Source organism: Phalaenopsis equestris, unplaced genomic scaffold, assembly GCF_001263595.1.
Source record: "Phalaenopsis equestris unplaced genomic scaffold, ASM126359v1 Scaffold000090, whole genome shotgun sequence".
Lineage (NCBI taxonomy): Eukaryota > Viridiplantae > Streptophyta > Magnoliopsida > Asparagales > Orchidaceae > Phalaenopsis > Phalaenopsis equestris.
In genome coordinates, this window is record NW_018164532.1 from 212882 (window position 1) to 236094 (window position 23213).

The 23213-nt window shown below is 34.8% G+C and overlaps 1 protein-coding gene across 4 annotated transcripts in view; it reads left to right on the top strand.

The window, feature by feature from the left end:
* LOC110020087 (putative nuclear RNA export factor SDE5) overlaps window positions 1-22659 on the top strand; it is a 36460-nt gene extending 13801 nt beyond the window's left edge. For 3 of the 4 annotated variants that reach the window (XM_020718058.1, XM_020718059.1, XM_020718060.1), the window contains exons 3-12: window positions 1099-1124; window positions 2195-2263; window positions 17640-17710; window positions 17833-18074; window positions 20522-20595; window positions 20744-20800; window positions 21105-21172; window positions 21281-21390; window positions 21480-21553; window positions 22363-22659. In XM_020718058.1, coding sequence (XP_020573717.1) covers window positions 1099-1124; window positions 2195-2263; window positions 17640-17710; window positions 17833-18074; window positions 20522-20595; window positions 20744-20800; window positions 21105-21172; window positions 21281-21390; window positions 21480-21553; window positions 22363-22488 — 917 coding nt within the window. In that variant the 3' untranslated portion in view covers window positions 22489-22659. The remainder of the gene's footprint in view (window positions 1-1098; window positions 1125-2194; window positions 2264-17639; window positions 17711-17832; window positions 18075-20521; window positions 20596-20743; window positions 20801-21104; window positions 21173-21280; window positions 21391-21479; window positions 21554-22362) is intronic. The other variant, XM_020718061.1, reaches the window with a different exon arrangement.
* The last annotated feature ends 554 nt before the right edge of the window (window positions 22660-23213 follow it).

Genomic DNA, 23213 nt, shown 5'->3' on the forward strand with positions numbered 1-23213 from the left:
ACTTTTAAAACTCAAACTATATATATCTCTTATATTTAAATTAAATTTCAAAAATTATTTTCATATACCATATTTTTCAAATCTAAATCTATCTATCGGAAAAAAGTTGACCGACAACATGGAATGTAAATTTAGTAGAAGTAGCTCTGGTGACAAAGTTGTAACTATGGTGATCAAATCATTAAAAGGTGTGAACACTTCAGATATCTCAGGTCTATTGTTCGAAGTGATTGTGATATAGATGGGGATGTTATTAGTAGAATTCAAGTTGGTTAGTTGATGTGGAGGAATGCTTCGGGCCTACTGTGTGATAGAAGGCATAGGACTGGCAAGGAAGTGGACTACAAGTAAAAAGCTGATGACAAAGAGCACACGGGCGACTAGGGGTGGGATTTTTGGCTTTTCAAAGAGAAGCATAAAACAAAGTTAAGTGTTATCGAGATGAGAATGCTTAGGTGGATGAGTGGCTTGACAGTTTAAGACAATAAGACAAAATGCAAAATTAATATATCCGTGATAGGGTTGGTGTAGCTCCAGTGGCGGACAAGATTGTGGACAAGATTAGAGAGAGTCATCTTAGATGATTTAGTCACATTAAACGTCGATAATTTGATGATCCGGTTAGGAGAGCAGATGTTTTAGATTCGACTAATGTTAAGAAAGACAAATTTAAACCTAAAAAATGGGCATATTGTATAAAAAATGATCTTAATATATTATAATTAAATAAAAATTTGACACCCAATAGGAAGCAATGGAGAAAAATGATTCATGTAGCCGACCCCATTTAGTGGAATAAATGCTTGTTTTTGTTGTATATATATTCATTTATTGGCAAACTCATGTTGATACATTTATATGCTTCCATGTGTTTGATTGCGCTTGTGGATTTCATACAATGAGGTTATGTGTACTCCAAACATGTTTTTACTTGAATTCTTCTTTGGTATTCATTTGAACCAACTGAATCCCAAATTTAGTTTCGTCTTCCTTCTTTTATACATCCCTAATTCTTATTCATTCTACCATTTTGAGCAAGTCATTTGTAAATTTGGTAATATGTGCTCAACTAAACCAGTTTTATTGGTGTATTTTCAGGTAATTGTGGATATAATGTAAAGCAGGTGATTTTCTTGTATCTATATGCATATTATTTTGTTATTTTGTGAACATTTTTTTTTCTGGAAATAGTATCTTTTATTCATGTTAAGGTATGCTTTAGTGCCTAATCTTTCAATCATTGTCTGCAAATCAGCAGAAAACCATATTTAGCATTACATTATGTTTGCTCATTTTTTCTGTAAATATTTTTAAAAACATGTTTCTTTAATGTGTTTTCTACATTTTTTTTATTTTTTATTCTAAAAACAAATTAACATGTTTTTGAAAGCGTCCAAAACAAAATTTTGGTGTTTTGAGTGTTTTTGAAAACAACTTCATCTTAATCAAATGTGCCTAACACATTTTGTTTCCAATCAAAACATAACTAAACGAAGCAATAAAAAAAAGGAAATAAAAACAAAATGATTCCGAACGCCCCCTTAAAGTAGCATTCTAATGGTCTGCACAATTGCAAGGGATGCTCAGGACATGGAAATATGTAAATGGCACGAGCATGGGCTTAGATTAAATATTAATAATTCTACATTTATTTTTTCTACATTAGTTGGTTCTTATTACATTTAGCATCAAATTACTTTGGAAAGTGCTAAGCTCATATACATCGACTCTATTGAAAACATTAACAATAATCAGGTTATTTTGCAGCATTTTGACAATTTCTTTTTCTAATTGTTAACGATTGATTATACCAATAAAAAGGATTTTATTATGCTACTCAACATGCAATCATCAAATTTCAGTATAAAATATGAATTTGCCTATGTTTGAACATAGATTAAACGTATATTGTCCAATATGTTTTTTCATATTATTTACACTTGCCTGGAAATAAATATGTTGACTGCTTATTTTATGGTAGAAAACTGTTTGTTAGTACAGAAGAAATCCTTACGTAAGAATCAGCTTATTTTATTTGTCATTTTATATCTTGGTGAAGATTATTTGCTCGAGTTCCATCATGACCTGATTCTAGATGATTGGCTCTGTATAGCTGCTGCAACTTTTAACTTCCCTTGCGTTTCTTGCTATTATGAAGTCATTAACAGCATCTAGTTATTATTTGTCATTGCAGAGCATGGAAGAATTGTTTTCCTTATCTGCAAAAACATTAGGCATCGATAAGGCAGTGGACATTAATTCGGTATGATGAGTTATTTCATTTTTTATGGCTCTCATAACAAAGGAAATTTGATTTTTTTTGCCTAAAGATGTTTATCAATGGATCTTCATAACGCCATTTAACTAATGTTTTATGTGTCTTGATCAGCATAGTTAAATTTATTTCCTTGTGTTGTCATGTCATGTATGAGGGAACTTTCTTTTGCTGTTTGATTTCTTGTTTCCTATCATCATACTAACTTTTTTTTCAAATTCTTAAGAGCGATTATAGATGAGTTATTTCATTTTTTATGGCTCTCATAACAAAGGAAATTTGATTTTTTTTGCCTAAAGATGTTTATCAATCGATCTTCATGACGCCATTTAACTAATGTTTTATGTGTCTTGATCAGCATAGTTAAATTTATTTCCTTGTGTTGTCATGAAATGTATGAGGGAACTTTCTTTTGCTGTTTGATTTCTTGTTTCCTCTCAGCATACTAACTTTTTTTCAAATTCTTAAGAGCGATTATAGATGGAAGAGCTTTATCAAGGCTTTACGTTTTTTCTATTATTTTCTTTTGTTCCGTTCTTTGCATTTTTTCTGCTATTTTCTTTTTGTTCTGTGCAAACAGGAAACCATCTGAAATTCATTTTATAAAGTGTTCTCATCTTGTTTCCAGATTGTGAAGATAGACTTTGGTACTGAGATTGATTGAAACGTAATATTTATTTTGGCTGGATGAATTCACATTTTAAGCAATAATATAGAAGAAGGAATAATGATTGTTGATTTATATCTATATTTTATGCATAAAAAAGTATTTTCCTTCAAATGGGAACATCGTTCATCTTTGACTTTACTTTTCAAATTAGTGTTAATAGATGGGACCAATCTTATCATTAGGTCTTCTTTCTGTTTTTTTGTAGTAAAAAGAAGACGCCAGGCTATCTCTTGACGATCCACGTTATTAGCAAAGATTGGCATGAAATTTATAAAATGCGCTACCATAGCTTGCTCTGATCTCATTAGGGCACTAGTACATATATATTTCCAGACTTTTAAGTATGAGTGGTCAATCATTATTTTCTCACTTTCCTGAGAAGAAAGAAACTTCTGTCTTTATTCATAGGAGGTTCTATTTATAATATGAAAAGGAATACAATTTCCCTAAGGACTGCCAAATCGATAAGGGGTGCTAGTTATAATAATTCATATTTCTTAATATTGGAATATAAGACTAGTACTATATCTTACGTTAGAGCATTTATATTAGTGAGCTTCAACTTGTTACACATTTTCTAAAGTTGAAAATGCCCCAAATGTTTGGTGAATATATACTATTTTAAGTTACAAACATGAGTAACATCATCGTTCATGGTACCACGTCCTGAATGAAGTAGAAGTCAACCTCAATGTGTTAGGTCATTTCAAGAAATATTTGATTACTAGCAACGTAGATTGCTGTAAAATATAAAGAATATGAAGTAAAAGTAAACCTCAATGTGTTATGTCATTTCATGAAATATTTGATTACTAGCAACGTAGATAGCTGCAAAATATAAAGAATAAAACAATAAACTATGCAGTCAAAAAAATCAAATTCTTCTAGAAGACCACATCATCTCACAAGTGTAGTGATGCAGGGCTTATTGGCTGAACCGATCAGTTCAGCAGTGGGGAGCCGGTCCAGCCCCACCCTCCCTCCCCCCCTCGCTCCAAGATGGTGGTTATCTCCTCAATCCCGCGCCGTAATCCCCCTTCCCTACTTATTCGCCTTCAGCCGGCTCCCTTCCTGACCCCTTCCAGCCTCAAACTGCACTGCCACTCCACCTGCTGTCTCGCAACCATCTCCCTTGCGTCCCAGCCTATTGCCTTCCTCCCCTTTTCTAGCTATCCGCCGGACTGCTCACCCCTAATCCATCTCCTCCCTCCCCTGCCTCTCTCCACCCCTTCTAGCCACCACCGCAACTTCCACCTTCTACTCCCCAAGTCTGCCACCCTCACCAATCCTCACGCACAATCACCGCTGTCCCCGGACTGTCTCATCCAGCACTAGTCGAGCATTAGTGTTTTTGCTGAGTTTTGTGTTGTTTTATTGTCGTCATTGTAATCTATGCTGTTCAGTAATAAGTTCTGCTTCCCTTTTGGATCCGGCTTAATTCCTGTATCATGTAGTATGGCATTGCTTTTACATCCGTACTAGAGCTGAACAAAGTTTGTTTGTTGCATTTTCTTGTATAACCACATGAGCTCCAACAAATATGTTGATACTCATTTGTGGATTTACTATCATTTGTAGATCGAGTAGAGCAGCATCAGAGAATGATTAAACATTGAGATGCCCATTTTGAATGCAAAAAACCATTTTCCGAGAAATCTTATGATATATGTGAGGATGAAATAAAGGGGCATTTACATACATACCACCCAAATTTTATGTATTTATATATATCTAACACCTAAACTTTATTTTTTAAATTTATACCACCCAAATCTTTCATATCACATAAAAATACCACTATTTTAACTTTTAAAAGTGAAATGCACCTTTTCTTGCTCAAGTAAGGTGGTATATATGTAAAATTTGACCTTTAGGTGTTAGATATGTAAGCACATAGGAATTAAGTGGTATTTATGTAAACAGTAAGATCATTTATCTACTAATTTGCGCTAATGGCATGTATCCTCAAACAATTATTATTTGTTATCCGCATTATGATTGCCAGCATGCGAGTCGCCAAATTAGTACCTAAAAAACTAGTTTAGTCTAAAAAATTAGTGGCATCTTTCCAGTAGGATGATGGGAAAACTCAATATTCAAAAGAAAGTATTTGGGACTACCCCACTTGGTCAAAAAATATTTTTATGCTCTCGATCACTCCATACAAAAAGAATGTTTTTGTCATGGATAACCAAAATAATGAAGGTTGTGGAGTTGTGTCCGACTAAAAATGAGCTGTGGCGCTGACCTCAGCCTTAACTTGCAAAACTTGTTAAACCATGCACATAATTCATAATATAGCATTGCAGTATGCCCTCTGTGTTGCTTGATGCAGACAACTACAACAAGGTCACCGTAGAGGAAGCCATCACTAACATTCAGTTGTAGCTTTGACCATTGTTGGATGATGAAAAATAATGAAATTCAGTTAGAAATAATTTTGCCAACTTGAGAGAATATATCAAAATAATTGCTCCCCTGAAACTGAGTAAAATTTTTTATGGCAAAGCAAGCTATGCACTGATCAATGAATTAACGTGGATGAAACTTTATGTGGTGTAACTCATTGGCAAGGAACTGGTTTAACACGAGGCAAATGAGAAACAATATTCTTGTCAAAGTTTTGTGTGAATAGGTTGAATCCTGAATAGGCTCGATGCCTTTTCCTTTTGCTTTCATTCCATTAAATAATAATCTTACAATCTATGTTAGGTACAAAATATTCTGTATAATCTATTTTAGCTAACTTAATAATGCATATTCATAATCTAAATATTCAACTAACAGGGAAATAAATTAGAATAAAGAAATTAGAAATAATTTAAATAAGGAAGCTCCAACTTATGAAAAACTCCTAATTTAGTTGTCTGATTTATGTTCTTCCCGATTGACATCCCCCCTCAAATTGATGCTGACTGATCAAGAAACATCAATTTGCTGACAAAAAATTTTGTCGGGACCAACAACCCTCAAGCCGTGAGTGTCGAAGCCGAGAATGTCGAAGCCTTAGAGACAACTCCTGAACCATAATATGATTTAAACAAAGAAAAGCAAGAAATCATCTATTTTTGTTGCCCAAAAATTCAAATTATAGCCACTAGAAGGATTCGCGTCCAGTTACACGATCTAAATGCTATCGATCTTGGCCCACAAGTAGGATCCGCGTCCTGTTATACGATCCAAATGTTATTGAAATGCTATTGATTCTTTAGACGACTACGAGGACGATTTGTTCCTTGAACTTCACGCAAAAAGTGTTGAAGCCGAGATCAGACGTGCAAATAAAAAAATGAAATATCTCGTTGGCGTGCAGATGAAGGTGACGAAGAAGCGGAAGTCGTTGCGGGTGGAGTTCGAACGAAGGTGAGGCACTGTCGAGACCAGCCGAGTCGAAGAGGATGTCGAAGTAGAACAAAGACGACGTAGACGAAGAAATAATCAGACGTCGAGAATTCCAGACGACGAGAAATCCAAATCATTGATTGAAATCAACCTAAGTGATCCAAAAAAAATCCCAAAAGAAACAAAAGATCATGCACTGTCTTGAATTTGGCCAAAGACTGAAGGAGAGGAATCCGAAGCCGAAGCCTGCGATCCTTGAGTGCCGAAAGATCTAGGAAGGATCTCGACGCTGAAATAAGTTGACTATCCTTGATTTGTGAAGCCGAATATAAAGTCGAAGTTGCTGAAGCAGAAGCGGACGAGATCGCAGATTGCAGATTGCGGATTGCGGACGAAACAACAAACAAACATGATTGTAGATCACAACTAGAACCAGACGCGGGAGACAGAACCAGGTAGAAGTGATTAATCGACCGAACAGTCAAGGCAGACGATCTAGCGAAGCAGTCAAAGAAGGTGAAGCAATCCAGGAGATCGAGCAACCCGATCGAGTGAGCCAGACAAGCAGGAGAAGCAGTTAAGGCGGGCAGATGAGCGGGCGAGTCAAACGAAGCAGCCGAAGCAGTCGAGTAGAGCAGACGAAGCCGTCGAAGCAATCAGCAGACCAGACAAGGTATACGAGGGTTTAGGCGAACTAGACAAGCTATCCAAACGAAGCAGAAGATGGTTTAGATAAAGCAGACGAGCAGACGATGAGCAGACGAACTATTCACATAGGGTTCGCCAAACGAGTAGACGGACGAAGCAGTCGCAGCAGACGAAGATCCCTCCAAAAGATTTTGAGGCGGAGCTTGCAGAGTCGTGTCTGCTTTCATTGCAAGGGGTTTTGTCTTATGGGGGAATCAAGGCAAAGAAATAATTCTTCTCTTCCTATAAGAAAACTGGCGGGAAGGGAGTCTTGATGGTCCTCCAACGATTACGGGTGGTTAGGGCAAAAATTTAGCTCCAATACCATGTCAAAGTTTTGCGTGAATAAGCTGAAACCTGAATAGGCTCAATGCATGTTCCCTTTGCTTTCATTCCATTAAATAATAATCTTACAATCTATTTTAGATACGAATATTTTGTATAATCTATTTTAGCTTATTTAATAATGCATATTCATAATCTAAATATTTAGCTGATAGGGAAATAAATCAGAATAAAGAAATTAGAAATAATTTAAATAAGGAAGTTCCTACTTAAAGAAAACTTCTAATTTAATTGTCTGATTTTCATCCTTCCTGGTTGACAATTCTAAGAGTCTGTTTGCGGCGGCTTATAAGTGCGGGCGGCGTTTTGAAAACGCCGCTGTCCTATTCGGCTCGCACTTATGCACAACTTATAGATAACTGCGTTTTGAAATTTGTAAAAGACGCGGCCCGCGAGAGGACCCTCACGGGCTGCGTTTTCAATTGGATTATTTACTGTCGTGGCCCTCGTCGCCATTTCTCTTTCGCATTTCACTCTCAAAGCGCGGAATCGTCGCCGTTTGCCGAGTTCGCTTCGGCGTTCGTGGAGGCTTTGGTCGCCGAGTTCGCTTCGACGTTCTGGGTCGACGAGTTCGCCGCCATGGATATCCTGGACTGCCTTGACGCCTCCTGGTGCTTCGTATCCTTATACATCGACGACTCCAACTGCAAGCTCCTCTCCCGTCCATACGCAAGAGTTAAATGCAGCCGCCTCAAATCCCGTATGTTCGGCTCCTGCATCTCCAATGACGTCTGTTTTCATCAATCTAGTGGTTGCTTATCTTTTTTTTTTTTGGTTGAATTTATTATTGATGTTGTCAAAATAATAATTAAAGAATAATAAGTAAAGATAAAGATAGTTCAATCTATGAGCAAACAGATGAAATATATATATTGTTAGATATTTTAAATTTATTTTCATTTGCACTTGAAGAAATCTATATCAGGAATTGCAAATGAATTATCTAAAATTTTACAAATCGACTACAACATCATAAATGACATGTTTTTGGTTAAACTTTTAAGCAAAATTTTCAAAATAAAAGTGATGATGGATGGTATACATCAATCGAAGTTTAATTTTTGTGTGAAACTTGATATAGTTATTTCAAATAAAATTGAGATATATATAATACATAGGAGATCGAGTTGATGTACTAAAAAAATCATAAATTTTTATTATTTTTAAGTTAAGTTATTTTACCATGTAATAGATATACAATTTCAAGACCTCAATAAGAGACTGCAAGACGTTGTTTACAAAACGCACAAACCAAACAACTAAACAACTTATCCACAAAAGGGTAACAACAGGGGCAAAATAATCATTTATCTGTTTTTCAAACGCACAAACCAAACAGTCAGTTAACTTATTCGGATAAGCTGCTTATCAGCAGATTATCAGGAAAAACTGCTTATCAGCAGAAGCTGGATAAGCTGCAGCTCCCCCAAACAGACAGTAAGTGTATCAATTAAGCATTGCATAAATTTCAATTCCATTGCTTGTTTCTTTAGATGTTGTATGTCCACATTGTATCGTAAAACAATATATAGAAACACAAAGAAAAATAGTGGAAATGTGACTAAGGATCATAAATGATTGAATATGATGATTAGTGCATGATTATTTACTTTTCAAATGGCAATCGATGAGTGGAGATTAATTAGCTCATCAAGGGGTGGATGTTAAACAATAGAGATGATGTTGATAGGAGTGCTAGTGTGGGAGGAGGACGAGGTCATCATCTATACACTTGAAAAGTGTTGGGCGAAATGAAAACCAAACCATGAAAACCAATTCGAAAGATCTGAAACTAAACTTAGAACAAAAAAACACAAACAAGGAAATACAAAAAACACAAAGAACACTAAGATCTAACGTGAAAATGGGAAAAAATAACGGAACCACACTATTCCAAGAAACCCACTATGAAAATGAGGAGAAATATAGAGATCACACCATACTCAAACCTCTCTACTCCCTGAAACACAACTTGAATACATTTCCTTTGGAATTCAGGAATGCTCCTTTCTTCTCTTTGGTACAAGAGATCATGAAATCCATCCTTGTATTCACTCATTCGTACATAATAGCGTTCCCTTCCGAATTCTTTTTCGAAGGATTAAATTCCGAACTAGAGCCAAAAATAGTTGCTGGCATTGGGGTGCCGCCCTCGAGTCTTGGGTTTCTTGGCGCTCAGGTACAGGGGAGCGATCCGCGCGCTGTTGCGTCTCTCATGGGTGTTAGATTCTTGCCTTAGAAACTTTTGGATGGGTGCCTAGGTGCCCTATCAGCGCTGGGGTGTTTGCTATTGAGCGCACGGTTTCTTGGCGCTCGAATTTTTGGGTGTTAGGGCACTCGCTCTCGGGCGCTAGGAAGTCTCAATTAATCTCCGCATACAAGAATCTCTCATTTGGAGACCGATTGCATTCAATTTCTTGTCTTCAGATCTACACCATCATCATATTCATGTACTATAGTGTGGCTCATCCCCGGTATAAGTCTTCTTGAACTCCAACTGAAGACAAATTTAAATTCAATTTCTCAGTTACAGCCTTCGACAATATGTTTGCAGGATTCTAAGCAATATGTATATTCTCCAAAGGTAATCGATCATCTTCTAAGAGTGAACGAACGAAGTGTTATCTTAGCTGAATGTGCTTCATCCTGGCTTGAAATGCAGTGTTCTTTGTTAGATGAATAACACTCATGCTGTCACTATGAAGTTTTCTATTTTCTTACTCTTTGCCCAATTCTGACATCAACTTCTGCAATCAAATCATCTCTGGTAGCCCCAGTAATAGTAATATACTTAGCTTTTGTTGTTTGTAGTGCAATAATCTTCTGCAGATTGGACCCAAATCACTTTTGGTTCCCAAAGTGAAGATATAACTTGTTGTAATTCTACCATAAATATCTCTTGTCAGATGTGAATCTACATATTCCCTTAGATTAATTTTTGCACTTTTAAAACAAAACATTTTATTGATTTTTCCTTTCAAAGATATGAGAATCCACTTCACTACATCCCAATGATGTTTGCTTGGATTACTCGTGTACCTGTTTATCACTTCTACTGCATGTGTAATATCTGACATTGTATGTATCATTGCATACATCAAAATTTCAACTGCTAAAGCATACAAAATTCTCCTCAGCTATGCTTGTTTTACTTCAAACTTAGTCGATTGTTCCTTATATTTCTTACCGTGACTATCTAAGGGGATGCAAACTGGTTTTGCCTCACTCATGTTAAACCTATGTATGTCCTTCTCAAGATATTTTGCCTGAGGTTACTTTAATGTACCTGCACTCGTGTCCCTGCTAATTATAATATCAAAAATTTTATTGGTTAGACCTAAATCTTTCATTTCAAACTTTTTTGATAATTATTCTTTCAAGTTTCTGATCTTTTCTATATCTGCTTATGCAATTTAACATGTCAACCACATATAAAAAAATATTATATAGCAATTATCAAATTTTTTGATAAAATCACAGCAATCTGCTTGGCATTTAATGTGCCCTATGTCTCACATGAACCTGCCAAATCTCTTGTATAACTATCGTTGGGTATGCTTCAAACCATAAAGGCTCTTTTTCAATATGTAAACCGTCTTCTTTTCTTGGAACTTCATATCCTTGCAGTTTCACCATATGAAATTTCTCTTCTAAATTACCATATAAAAAGAATGTTTTTACTTCTTTATGTTCCAAATATAGATATTCTTCTGCTACCAAGTTCAATATAACTCTAATAATTTTCATATTCAGTACAGGAGAACATATCTCTGAGTAGCCAACTCTTTCATTTTGCTGAAGCTTCTTCATAAGAAGTCTCGTTTTGTAACGCCTGTTATCATCTGACTCTTCTTTTAATCTGTAAATTTATTTGTTGTGTAGTCCCTTTTTGCCATTTGATAATTCTATCAAATTCATGTCTGATTTGACCTTGTTGACTACATATCGTCATTCATAACACTTCTCACTTCTTTGAGTCTTTAGTTTGAGTGGCTTTTTAATAGCACTCTAGTTCACCATTATCAGTCAACAATAAATAGTGAAAATATAGAGAAAATATCCATATCGATCGTGTGATTCTCCTGGATCTCCTAACTTTAGTAGCAGGTGTCCGAGAAACTTCATGTGTTTCATTAGATTGAGCATATTTTCTTTCTCCGTCTACCTGATCACCATTATCTTCTATCTCAATATATTTGGAACACTCTTCAGAAGTAAATGATGGACAAACCTGAGTCCTTTTTCTGTCATTGTATATCTTCATTTCATTTAAAATAACATCGTCGCTCCTAATGAATTTTTTATTTTGTCAGTCTCATAATTTGTACCCAAATTCATCTGAGCTATACTCGATGAAAATGCATTTGAAAGACTTTGATTCAAGCTTACTCCTGGATTCCGCATCAACATGAACATACGATGAAAATTCAAATACTTTCAGGTGAGATGGATTTACCTCATTATCACTTTAAGTTTCTTCAGGCAAGTCTTCTTTCAAATCTACTAATGGACCACAATTGATCAGATAAACTGCAACGTTCATTGCTTATGCCTAAAATTATTTTGGCAAGCCTACATGCATCCTCATGCTCCCGACACTATATCTGATGGTTCTATTCATGCGCTTAGCACACTATTTTGTTGTGGTATCCTTAGAATAATGAACTCATGTTTGATTCCTTCTGAAGTACAATAACTTCTGACCCGCTGATCATGATATTCGCCATCATTATCTGATCAGAGGCACTTCACTATGAACTTTGTCTCATTCTCAACCATGACTTTCCACTTCTTAAACATCTTAAATACATCATATTTCTTTTTTAAGAAACACACTCTTACCTTTTAGGTATGATCATCAATGAAGGTGAAAAAGTATTAAGAACCTCAACTAGAATGAACTGGAGTAGGATCTCATACATTTGTATGAATTAACTCCAGTTTTTTAAATTTCATCTTTGACTTACTTTTAGAGAAAGTAATATTCTTTTGTTTGCTATAAACATAATCTTCGCAAAAATTTAGATCTATAAATTTTAAGTCATGAAGATTGTTCTTAGAAAAGAGGAACTTCATACATTTTGTTACTCATATGACTAAGTTTGCGGTGCTATAGACTTGCATTACCTTTTGTTCCAACAAAAAACCAATGGGTTCTGACTTCTTATTGATCAAGTAAAGGGTGAATGTTGTTTCAAGCCATCACCATTGCCCTTCTGATCAGCTTTCATAAATCACCTGTAAAAATACTCACATATTCTGAACTTGCAAGTTGGTTCCAAAAATCAAACTTTTTTTCAAACATGGAACATTTCTGACTTCATTGGGCTTGTAGATTGATTCATTTGACAACCTGATATCAACATCACCCTTTTTAATAATATTGCGGGTTTTATTATCTTCCAAATACACCTTCCTTGGATCACTTTGAGTGTAGTTTTTGAACACATCTTTGTTCGGGCAAGTATGGAAGGAGGCAGCTGGATCCATTGTCCATGATTCGATAATATCTAGTTTTGAAATAAGAGGGTTTCATTGGATTTCATTGTGGAGACATTAGTACAATTTTCTATCTGGACCTCCATCACAAATTTTTGGAGTTTTGTTGTCCTTCTTGAATTGATCATTCTTTCCATAGTTTCAACATTCATTTATGTTTTTCTCTCTTCCTTGACCTAGAATTTTCTCTCATGGACTTGTATCTTTTCTTGCCTGTGTTTCTATTTAGATTCCTTCTTTTGTTTTTAACATTTAGAGCAAAATTTCAAGTTTTGTCGCTCGCCTTTTTGCAAATTTCTTCATTTAGCACTAACTTCACAATGTATTCAAAGTAATTTTTTATTATTTGAAGAGTTACTGCAGTGACTAGTCCATCCCAACTGTCTAACAATGAATATAGGAGTTATAGTGCCCTGACTTCATCATCAAACTTGATGCCAACAAAACACGATTGATTAGTCATAGTGTTGAAGTTATTCAATTGCTCAACCATCATCTACCATCATTAACCATCTTCATATTGAGTGATCTCTTAATCAGAGAAAAATTATTTAAAGTCGATGGCTTCTCATAGATCCTTGTTAGTGCAGTCATGGAATCTATCGTAGTTTTCTCATTCATAATGTTGAAAGCAAAAAACGAAGAAAGTGAAAAATGGATCAAACCTAGTGATGTTTGATAAAAAACTTTTAATTCTTCTCGAGTTATCGATTCAAGTTTATTGGTGATTTCTTTTAGTGATAGATAGGGTTTCTTTTGATACAATAAGCCATCAATTTTCATTTTCTAGAAAGCAAAGTTTGGACAGTTGAACTTCCTCACCTTGTACCTTGTTTTGTCAGCCATTGCTCCCACTCATACTAAAAATCTGTAGGAAACCCTACTCTGATATCACTTGTTGGGGTGAATTGAAAACCAAACCGCTAAAATTGATTCGAAAGATTCGAAATAAAACCTAAAACAGAAGCACACAAATAAGGAAACAAAAAAAAAAAAAAAAAAAAAAAAAAAAAAAAAAAAAAACCAAGATGCAAAGTTGAGAAACTCGAGAACAAGGAAAAATCATGTAGCTACACCACTCCAAGAAATTCACTATGAAAATGAGGAGAAATGTACATATTATACCACACTCAAGCCTCTTTATACTCCCTGAAACGCAACAAAAATACACTTTCTTCCTTTGAAAATCAAGAACGCTCCATTCTTCTCTTTGGCAGAAGAGAAATCACGAAATCCATCCGTGTACTCGCTCGTTCACACATCACAGAGTTCCTATTTGAATTTTGCATCGAATGTTTAAATCCCAAACTGCACCATGTCAGGGCTCATTGAGCCTGGGTTTTCTGGTGCTCGGGTGCAGGGAGTGATCCAAGTGCAGCTATGCCCCTCTTGGGTGTTGGAGTTTCTGTTGCAAAACCTTCTAAATGGGCACCTAGGTGCCATACTAGCGCTTGGGCGCCATTCTTGTCGTTGGGGCGCCTATATCCGAGCATAGGGTTTCTTGATACTCAGATTGCCAGGTGGCGGGCTGCCCGCTTCTAGGTGCTAAGGCGTCCCAATCTATCTCCACACCGAACAAAAAGGAGAGAGTTATAGGAGTGGTTGAGAAACGAGTAGATTTGGAGGAGGATTGGGACATTGAAGGATTGGAATAGTAGCAAGACTTGTGAAATGTCAATACTAAAGAAGTATATATACATCGGATTAGTTTATTATGACAATAATAGCCTTCTAATAATGGGAGTAACTTGGAAAACACTTCTAATTGTTTGAAGGACGAAATAATCTTCCAAAAAAACATTTGGGTGGAAAGAAATGAAAATATTTCAAAAGGTAATGACAAAAGAGGAGATGTTTCTCTGAAGGGTAGAATAAATAATATGAAATTAAAATAACATTACTCCAAAAATGACAAGAAACATCCATATGGAAAATTAGGGTATGAGCAACATCAATGGGATGACAATGCATGAATTCAACAATCCGAGGATATTAGATTGTCTAAGGACAATAACTTTGATGAATAATGTCGTTGTTAACATAAAAAAATTAAATTGAGATTGCATATAATCAAGGACATTATTAGTATAAAGAGTTTACGTAGATGACTTAGACATTCGATCTTGTTTCTTGCTCTTCCAGGAGATTAAAGAGTTGTCGAGAAACGTGCACCATCCAATAATAGATCGACGTGTATCAGAACAACCAAGCCAATCTGCATCACTATGGGTTGTTAAGGTAATAGGAGACTTCGCAGAAAAGAACAAACCACAATGAGAAGTATCTTTCAAATACCGAACAATAGGTCGAACTGCAGCTAAATGAAGATGTATAGGTGTTTGCATAAATTGACTAATTTGTTGCACAATAAATGAAATATCAGGACGTGTAATAATCAGATAATTAAGGCTCCCAACAAGTTGTCGATATAGAGATGGTTCAGATAGAAAGTTACCATCATTTTGCTGATATTTGACATTTACTTCCAAAGGAGTATCAGCAGAACGATCATCTTGAAGACCAACCAAAGCAATGAGTCCCTTCGTATAATTATGCTGATGAAAAAAAATACCAGCGGGAGAAGAGTGAACCTCAAGTCCTAAGAAATAACTTAATGATCTCAAATCTTCATATGAAAAGAACTCTGAAGGTGCTTCTATAACTGAGACATCAATTAATTATCAGATCATGTGATGACAATATCATCAACATATACTAATAACAAAGCAATTCCATTGTCGATTTTGCAAAGAAATAACGATGAATCATATTGACTTTAAATAAAAGAGAAGTTAAGAAGGGTATTGCAAAACTTTTCAATCCATGCCCGTGGAGCCTGTTTCAAACCTTATAGGGACCGTTTGAACTTACAAACATCATGCAAAGGTGTAGAAAACAGGTCTGAAGGAGTCATATAGACATCTTCTTTGAGATCCCCATGTGAGAATGTATTCTTAACATCCATGTGTTCTAAGAACCAACCTTTAAATGCAACAATAGATAACACCAGCTGAATAGTTGTCATCTTAGCCACAGGTGCAAATGTTTCTTCATAATCAATCCTGTATTCCTTTCGATTGTCAAGTGCTACCAATCTTGCCTTATACTTGTTAAGAGAGCCATCAGATCAGAGTTTAAGAGAGTAAACCCATTTACAACCAATGAGTTTAACACTTGTATGACATAAAATAATATCCCATCTGTGATTGTCTTGAAGTGCCTGAAGTTCCTCTTGCATGGCTTTGACACCCAACAAGTCTGTTTAGCATTCTGAAAGTAAGAGGTAGAAACAGTAGTATTAGTTAAAATTACAGAATACTCATATTTATTTAGAAGACAAATACACCGAGTTAATCGTCTAAGACTTATTGGAGCAATTTCTGGATCAGGGTCGGGGAGGATTGAAGGTGAAGGGGCAAACATCGTGTGTAGACAATGTCCGGCTTGAATCGTTTATCAGCAGAAGACTTATCAAATTGTGGAAGTATAACTGTATCCGGTGTCGACACATGATGTTGAAAGTAATATTCATGTTCAAAGAAAATCACATTCCGAGAAATATGCCAGCGACTATTATTCGAATCATAACACATAAAACTTTTATGATTAGGACTGTATCCCATAAAGGCACATTGTACTGACTGAGCTGCCAACTTATGATGTTCATGAGCAGGTAGATGAACAAAACAAACACATCTGAAAGTATGTAACATATGATAATTAGGATGTTTACAAAAAAATCGATAGTTCGAAGTTAGGATGTTTACCAAAAAATTGATAGTTGGGTAATCATATTTCAATTGTTGAGATGGTAAATGATTAATGAGATAAACTATAGTAGATAAAGCTTCAGTCCAAAATTTAGCTGGAATAGAAGATTCTATCAGTAATGTACGCACAATATCCAATAGATGCCGATTTTTCTGTTCAATGACTCAATTTGCTGCGGTTTATAGGGACATGAACGTTATGAAACAATATTTGTGTTATAGAGAAATACTTGAAACTCATGAGACATTTATTCACAACCATTGTCAGACCGTAAGGTTTTTATGCAAGTGGAGAACTGAGTTTCAACATATGCTAAAAAAGTTTGAAATATAATAAATACTTCTGCTTTGGAATGCAAAAAATAGATCAAGTAAATCAACTATAATCATCAATAAATGTCACAAAATATCTTTATTGTGCATATGAAATAACTGTTGTAATTCCCCAAACATCACTATGAATAATGTTAAAAGATTTATTGGCACGACTGCCTGAAATAGCAAAAGGTAATGTCTTACTTTTTCTAAGTTTACAAACAGAACAGTCGAAGAAGACAAACGATTGCAACCTTGAAGACTCCAAAGATTTAGACCCTAAATATTTGACGTGGCTCTGAAAACATGTCAATATTTTGAGCAAATAGGTTGAATGTCTTTTCCTTTGCTTTCATTCCGATAAATAATAGTCAGTACAATCTATTTTAGGTACACTAATAAATATTCCTAATCTAGTTAGGTAACTTAATTAATACATATTCTCAATTTAAATGTTCAACTAAAAGGAAAAAATCCATGAAAATATTAGGTGCATAATATTTACTTCTTTGCAGCATTACGAAAAATGAAACTATTTATTCTGTATGATTTCATTTACTCTTGATTGATAGTCACTAATATGCTTGGGACTTTTTCCATTTAAGAGAATTTGGCTTTAATTAATGCTTAAAATCAGTCTACCTTTCTCTTAACAAAACTTAATAATTTATTTCCTTTATCTTGTTGGAGTTCCTTCTTACGGTGCTTTGTTTCCTTTATTTGGCTTATCAAACAGCATAGAATTAGCAGGCTGAATGAGGAAACTGCTAGTTACGAGGTAGAAAACAAGAATCTCCCGCCGCAGGGGTAATAGAAGCATATCTGTTTTCGTTGATTCCTCAGTTTATATATTAGATAGTTCTTATTTAATTTCTTCTTTCTATTTTGAAATAAATTTAGTTATTTATTTTTCAAAATCTTCCCTCTAGATGCAGATATTCTAAAGAAACATCATTCTTGAATGAAGAGAAAATCAATCTGTCAAGGCAGGTTTTAGAATCACTGTTCAGCGCTCCTGATATATTTGAGGAGGAACCAAAAGTGAAACGCTTGGAGTGGGGACTAAATCGGACAAGAGTGAGAGGACAAAAACCAGTGACTAAGCCTTTTGATGATTATGCTTCATCCCCAACGCTGGAAACTGAATTGGCAAAAAATGAAATTAGAAGAGGTTTGAAACTATGTATACTCTTTCATGATTCTTCTTGTATATCTTCTGTCACCTTCTTTCTATTTCAAGTACTAGAAAGAATACAGACGCAACAAATGCACATTCTTGAAGCTATGTCTTGCACTTTAAGTTCAATTTTTATTTATAAGTATATCGATGAGATTTTTGGTTCTTTGATTTTGATAAGATTTAAAAAAACTTCTTCAAGCGTGCCGCAAATGAAGTGATATTTGAGTTGCTTGTGTTTTATCTGAGAGTGGGAGACGATTTTTTGCTCAGGAATGAAACTTTGATTGATTGTTACATAATAGAGAGAATTTTTGTGATTGGTTCAATTCTTCTAGAAAGCTTTTTAGCCAAATCATCTCTTTGTTGGCTTTGGTGACAGCTAAGTATTCAGCTTTTATTATTGATAATGAAACTAGCTTTTGTAGTTGTGGCATTCAACTGATTATGGTATCATTCGAGGAGTAGAGATACCCAATAACGCTTCTTTGTGTATCTTGGTCTCCTCTCAGATGTACATCAAGAAATTTCTGTAGTTTCAAATCAGCTTTTTCAAATTTTAATGTGTGATTAATTAATTGTTTTAGGTTGTGTAGCATCCACTTTACAACCTCCCGGTATTCATTTTTTTTGAATTTGACATATATCGATTCACAACTCTCATGGCATGTACAATGTCTAGTCTTCTGTAAACTGTTTTACCTGCTAATGTGTAAGGGATTTTAGTGATAAAATCTTTCTCTTCATTCGACTTGAGCGATTGTTTTCTTGAGGGCTTGAAGTGACTTGTAGTTGGGGTGTTCAACTTTTATTCCTTTTATCATATTGAACCTATATAACATCTTTTTAATTTTTTGAGAATGTGATAGATTCAAAATACTCAATTTTATGTGGTTCTGCCCTCATTTCAAGATTTTTTTTTTGTCTTCCACTAGGGTTTTCATGCCCAATTCCTGTAAAATTTTTCTTTTAAGATTGCCAGTTTTTTCTATGTTGACCATGTAATCAATATATCGTTAACGTACAAAAGCAAGATGATACAATCTTTTTCAATTCCTTTTAAATAGCAATAGTAATTAGCATTGCATCTATGAAAGTCAATTTTGTGCATGAATGACATCATTCTAGTATTACTAGATGGTGTATAAGTGACATAGTGTTAGGAGGGTGCTTTTAATAATTAATTAATGTTAGAGGACATCTTTTCTTCTATTTTAAATTCTTAGGGATAATTTAGTAATTAAAAGTTCTATTAGTTTTTTGGGATAGTTTGCCTATAAATAGGCCTTTCTTTAGAGAGAATAGGGGTTCTTTCGGAGAATTTTATTTCAGGTTTTCCCGAGTTGAAGGGAGGATTCCCTGTTTTGGGGTGGATTACCCAAGCTAGGAGAGGTACGACGGGTAGGGGATCATAGCAGAATCTGGGATTTTGCCAAAATTGATCACCACTGCTTCTTTATCTTCTCCAAAAATCTACCTTGGCCCTACCATTGCAATTTCAGGGGGTTGTCTACCTCTTGCAGCAAGAAATCCAAAATAGCAGCAGGACAGATTATTTCAAGTTTGGAAATCGTAGTGGAGACAAGAGTTTGCCAAAATTGATTTTTAACTCTTAAAATTAACATCTTAGTAGCTGTTCATTGATTTTTTCTAGATTTAACAGACGGGAGGTGGGACTTTGATCAGGCTTGAGGAATGATACAACTAGGACATATAAGTGGGATTGGAGGGAGAGTACGAGAAACCTCACTGTGATGCTATGCGGAAATAGATTTTTTCTTATCTTTTTTTTTATTGAAAAAATGCTTAAGCAAATGGAGCAAAAAGCTAAAAGAAAATTTAGAGAGAAACATCCTTAAGCAAGAATATATATACTGCAACATGAATTTATGTGTATAAAGTTGTCTCTTCCGCATACATTATTTTTCAATATTTTAATTTTCCCGCAATAACTTTAAGGGATTGCTTTTAAAACAGTTAATCATAGAATATTTTGCTTTCGAGTTGTTTTTGGGAATACTATCGCTAACATCGGACCAGTTTGAAGTGGCTATTTTTTGTACTATTTCACTTTAGACTTAGCGCTTATTTGAGGTCTATTTTATTTTATCTTATTATTTTGTTTTTTAAAATATATTTGTTTAATGTATTTTTTTATATATTTTTATTTTTTTGTCTCAACTTGTTTTTGAAACATTCAAAATAACTATTAGTATTTTGTCTGTTTTTAAAAATAATCATACTTCAATCAAATCGTCAAATATATATTTTTTCAAATCAAAATATAAACAAAAGAAAATTAACATAAAAAATAGAAAATAAAAGATAAAAGTGATCTCAAACGACCCTTATTGTGGCTATCAGCTTTATCTATTTCCACCGAACATGCCATTTTCCTTTCTTTCTCCCTATTTTGCTGATTCTTTCCGTCTCCCTTCTAGATGAAGAGGATTATCAGATGCTTCGGAAAGCTGCAAAGCAACACTGGGATACAATGAAACTATACTATGAAGCTGTAAGGAGCATCTTGCATAAAGTCTAACTTTCTAGATGTTATTTAGTGCCTATTTTTCTGAAACATTTACTTTCTTAAGCCGTTCAATAAGTCAAATGTAATGCCCCTTCAACATTTTGAATTTGAAATGTTAAAATTGTCTTGACAGGCAGTAGATAGTTTTACCAAGGGTAACAAGGCACAAGCAAGCTACTGTTTGGAGCAAGTAAGTTATGTTCTTATAGGTGAAGCAAAGCTTATCTATAGTGAGCCAGGCGACTGACTATTAACATGGATGTTGTTTTAGTCCCAATCTATAGCAGTGTCAAATCAGTCTCCATATTCTTTGAATTGCAGCATTAGGAGTCACCTATGGGGACTATATATTTTCATTCTCAGTTTGAAGAGTTTGGGACTAATTTGGAGACTCAGGCTACAATGGCCCTTAGGGGACTACTTTGGCACTTTACTCATAATTAAAACGATATAACATGCTAAATAGTGTAGTGATTTTTTTTTTGTATGTAAAGGGAAAACACTACTACCAGTTGGCTCGGGAAGCAGACGAGAAATCTTCTAGGTTGATCCTAGAAAAAGCGTGAGTGTATCATTTTTTCCATCAATTTTTTTCTCCGTTGTATCTTTCGAGGTTCATTTTTGTAGAATTGTGCAGAAATATGATTGAATGTTTTGAAATTATTTGCAGAGAACAAGAAGAAAAAGGCAATGAGCTACCTCTTGATTTACGTGCTCATTCTGTTAACGAGTCGATCCGATTGTTGAAATTACATCTACTTTCTTTGGCAAGCATTCCTTGTAAGCGCTCTATTTGTTATGCTAATTTTAACTCCTTCCAGATCGGTCGCCGATGATGTAATAACTGCTCTTTGGTCGTCTTTTTTCAGCTTTTAGTCATTTGAAAGTAACTGTCAATACAGAGAGTGATAATACCTCTCGAGGAAAGCGAAGAAGGGAGAAGGTATGATCTTACGCAAGTTAATTTCGCAAATTTATTGGTAACTGACTAACATTTTGCTCGAGTACTATTCAATTTTGGTGATTTTTAAGTTTATGGGGGAAAAAAATTTGTAAATTTCAGTTTTCGCATCTATCAGTAATGCAATATTAGGACACAATTTTGTTGTGCTGCTCTGCTTGAGGTGGCCTTTGTCAAATGCTTATTATATTTTGGTGATTTTTAAATTTATGGGGAAAAAAAATTGTAAATTTCAGTTTTCGCGTCTATCAGTAATGCAATATTAGGACACAATTTTGCTGTGCTGCTCTGCTTGAGGTGGCCTTTGTCAAATGCATGGCTGGCCTAGAAAAATTAGTGACCAAAATTAATGAGAAGTAATAAAATTTGCAATACATCAAGTTCTATATTAATGCTATTTTCTTTTTTTCATTTACTATTTGTTGGTATTATATTCTTAAATGTTGAATAGAGTGTAATGAGCTGTATTTTTAGCTCATACAAATGGTGTCATTTCCTTAAAAATCCATGGTTCTTTTATCTGATCTAATCCCTTATTTTTTTGGCTATCAAGTTCAGTTTAACCACCCAATTCCTATGTATTTACATAACTAACACCTGAACTTCACTTTTTACATTCCTACCGCCCAAATCTTTCGTATCACATCAAAAATACTACTATTAAAACTGAAGTGTTCATGTGCTAGATATGTAAATACATTGGAATTGAATGGTATGTATGTAAATCTTCATAAATAAATAAAAAATCTTGCTTGAAAACTGCTGAAGATTTCATTTTGGCTGATGAATAGGTGCTACAGCTTCTGGAGAAGGAATCCATCCGTTGGTCTGAAGCGGAGGGCAGTCCTGGAATAATCTTGATACCACTAAATGGAATGGATCACAAACAATTGAGCTTTGAAACTGCTTATTCTTAATTCTTTGGGGGTATATGTGCAATATTTCTCTTTTTTAGGGATGATCTTGATAAATGTCCTCCGATTAAGTTGTGAATTTCTTAGGCAATTATTTTTGGGAAAATTTCTTTCCTATTTTCTGTGCAACCATGCAGTTCAATGAGAACAGTTTCTTCACAGAGTGCCTACAAATTTTCTTAGCAAGGATTCAATTTTTAATATTGGGATAGTTACTTCCAGATAAGGCTGTCAAAATGGCTCGTTGTTCGCGAACAGCTCATGTTCGGCTTGTTCGCAATGTTAACTGGCCGAACACGAACAAATATTTGTACGTTTGTACGTTCGTGTTTGGCTCGTTTTGATGAGTAATATTTTTAAAAATTTTAATTGACTACAAAGCTACAAAGATTTATAATCAATTAAAAGTATTAATTAAGAAAATAGAATAAAAATTATTAAATTAGATTCAAATGATGTTTTAAATCTTGCCCTAATCCTTAACATCTTATGGCTATTAGGGTTGTCAAAACGTTTCTTTGTTCGTGAACGACTCGTGTTCGGCTCGTTAAACAAACGAGCCGAAAATAAACACATTTTTTGAGCTCGAAATATAAACGAGACGAACACGGGCTCACTCGTGTTCGTCTCGTTTACACCCCTACTTCCGGATCATCCGAAGCATTGATATTTATAAATCAAGCAATCAGTCGTTTTTTTTTTTTTTTTTTTAACATCGAATCGATGCT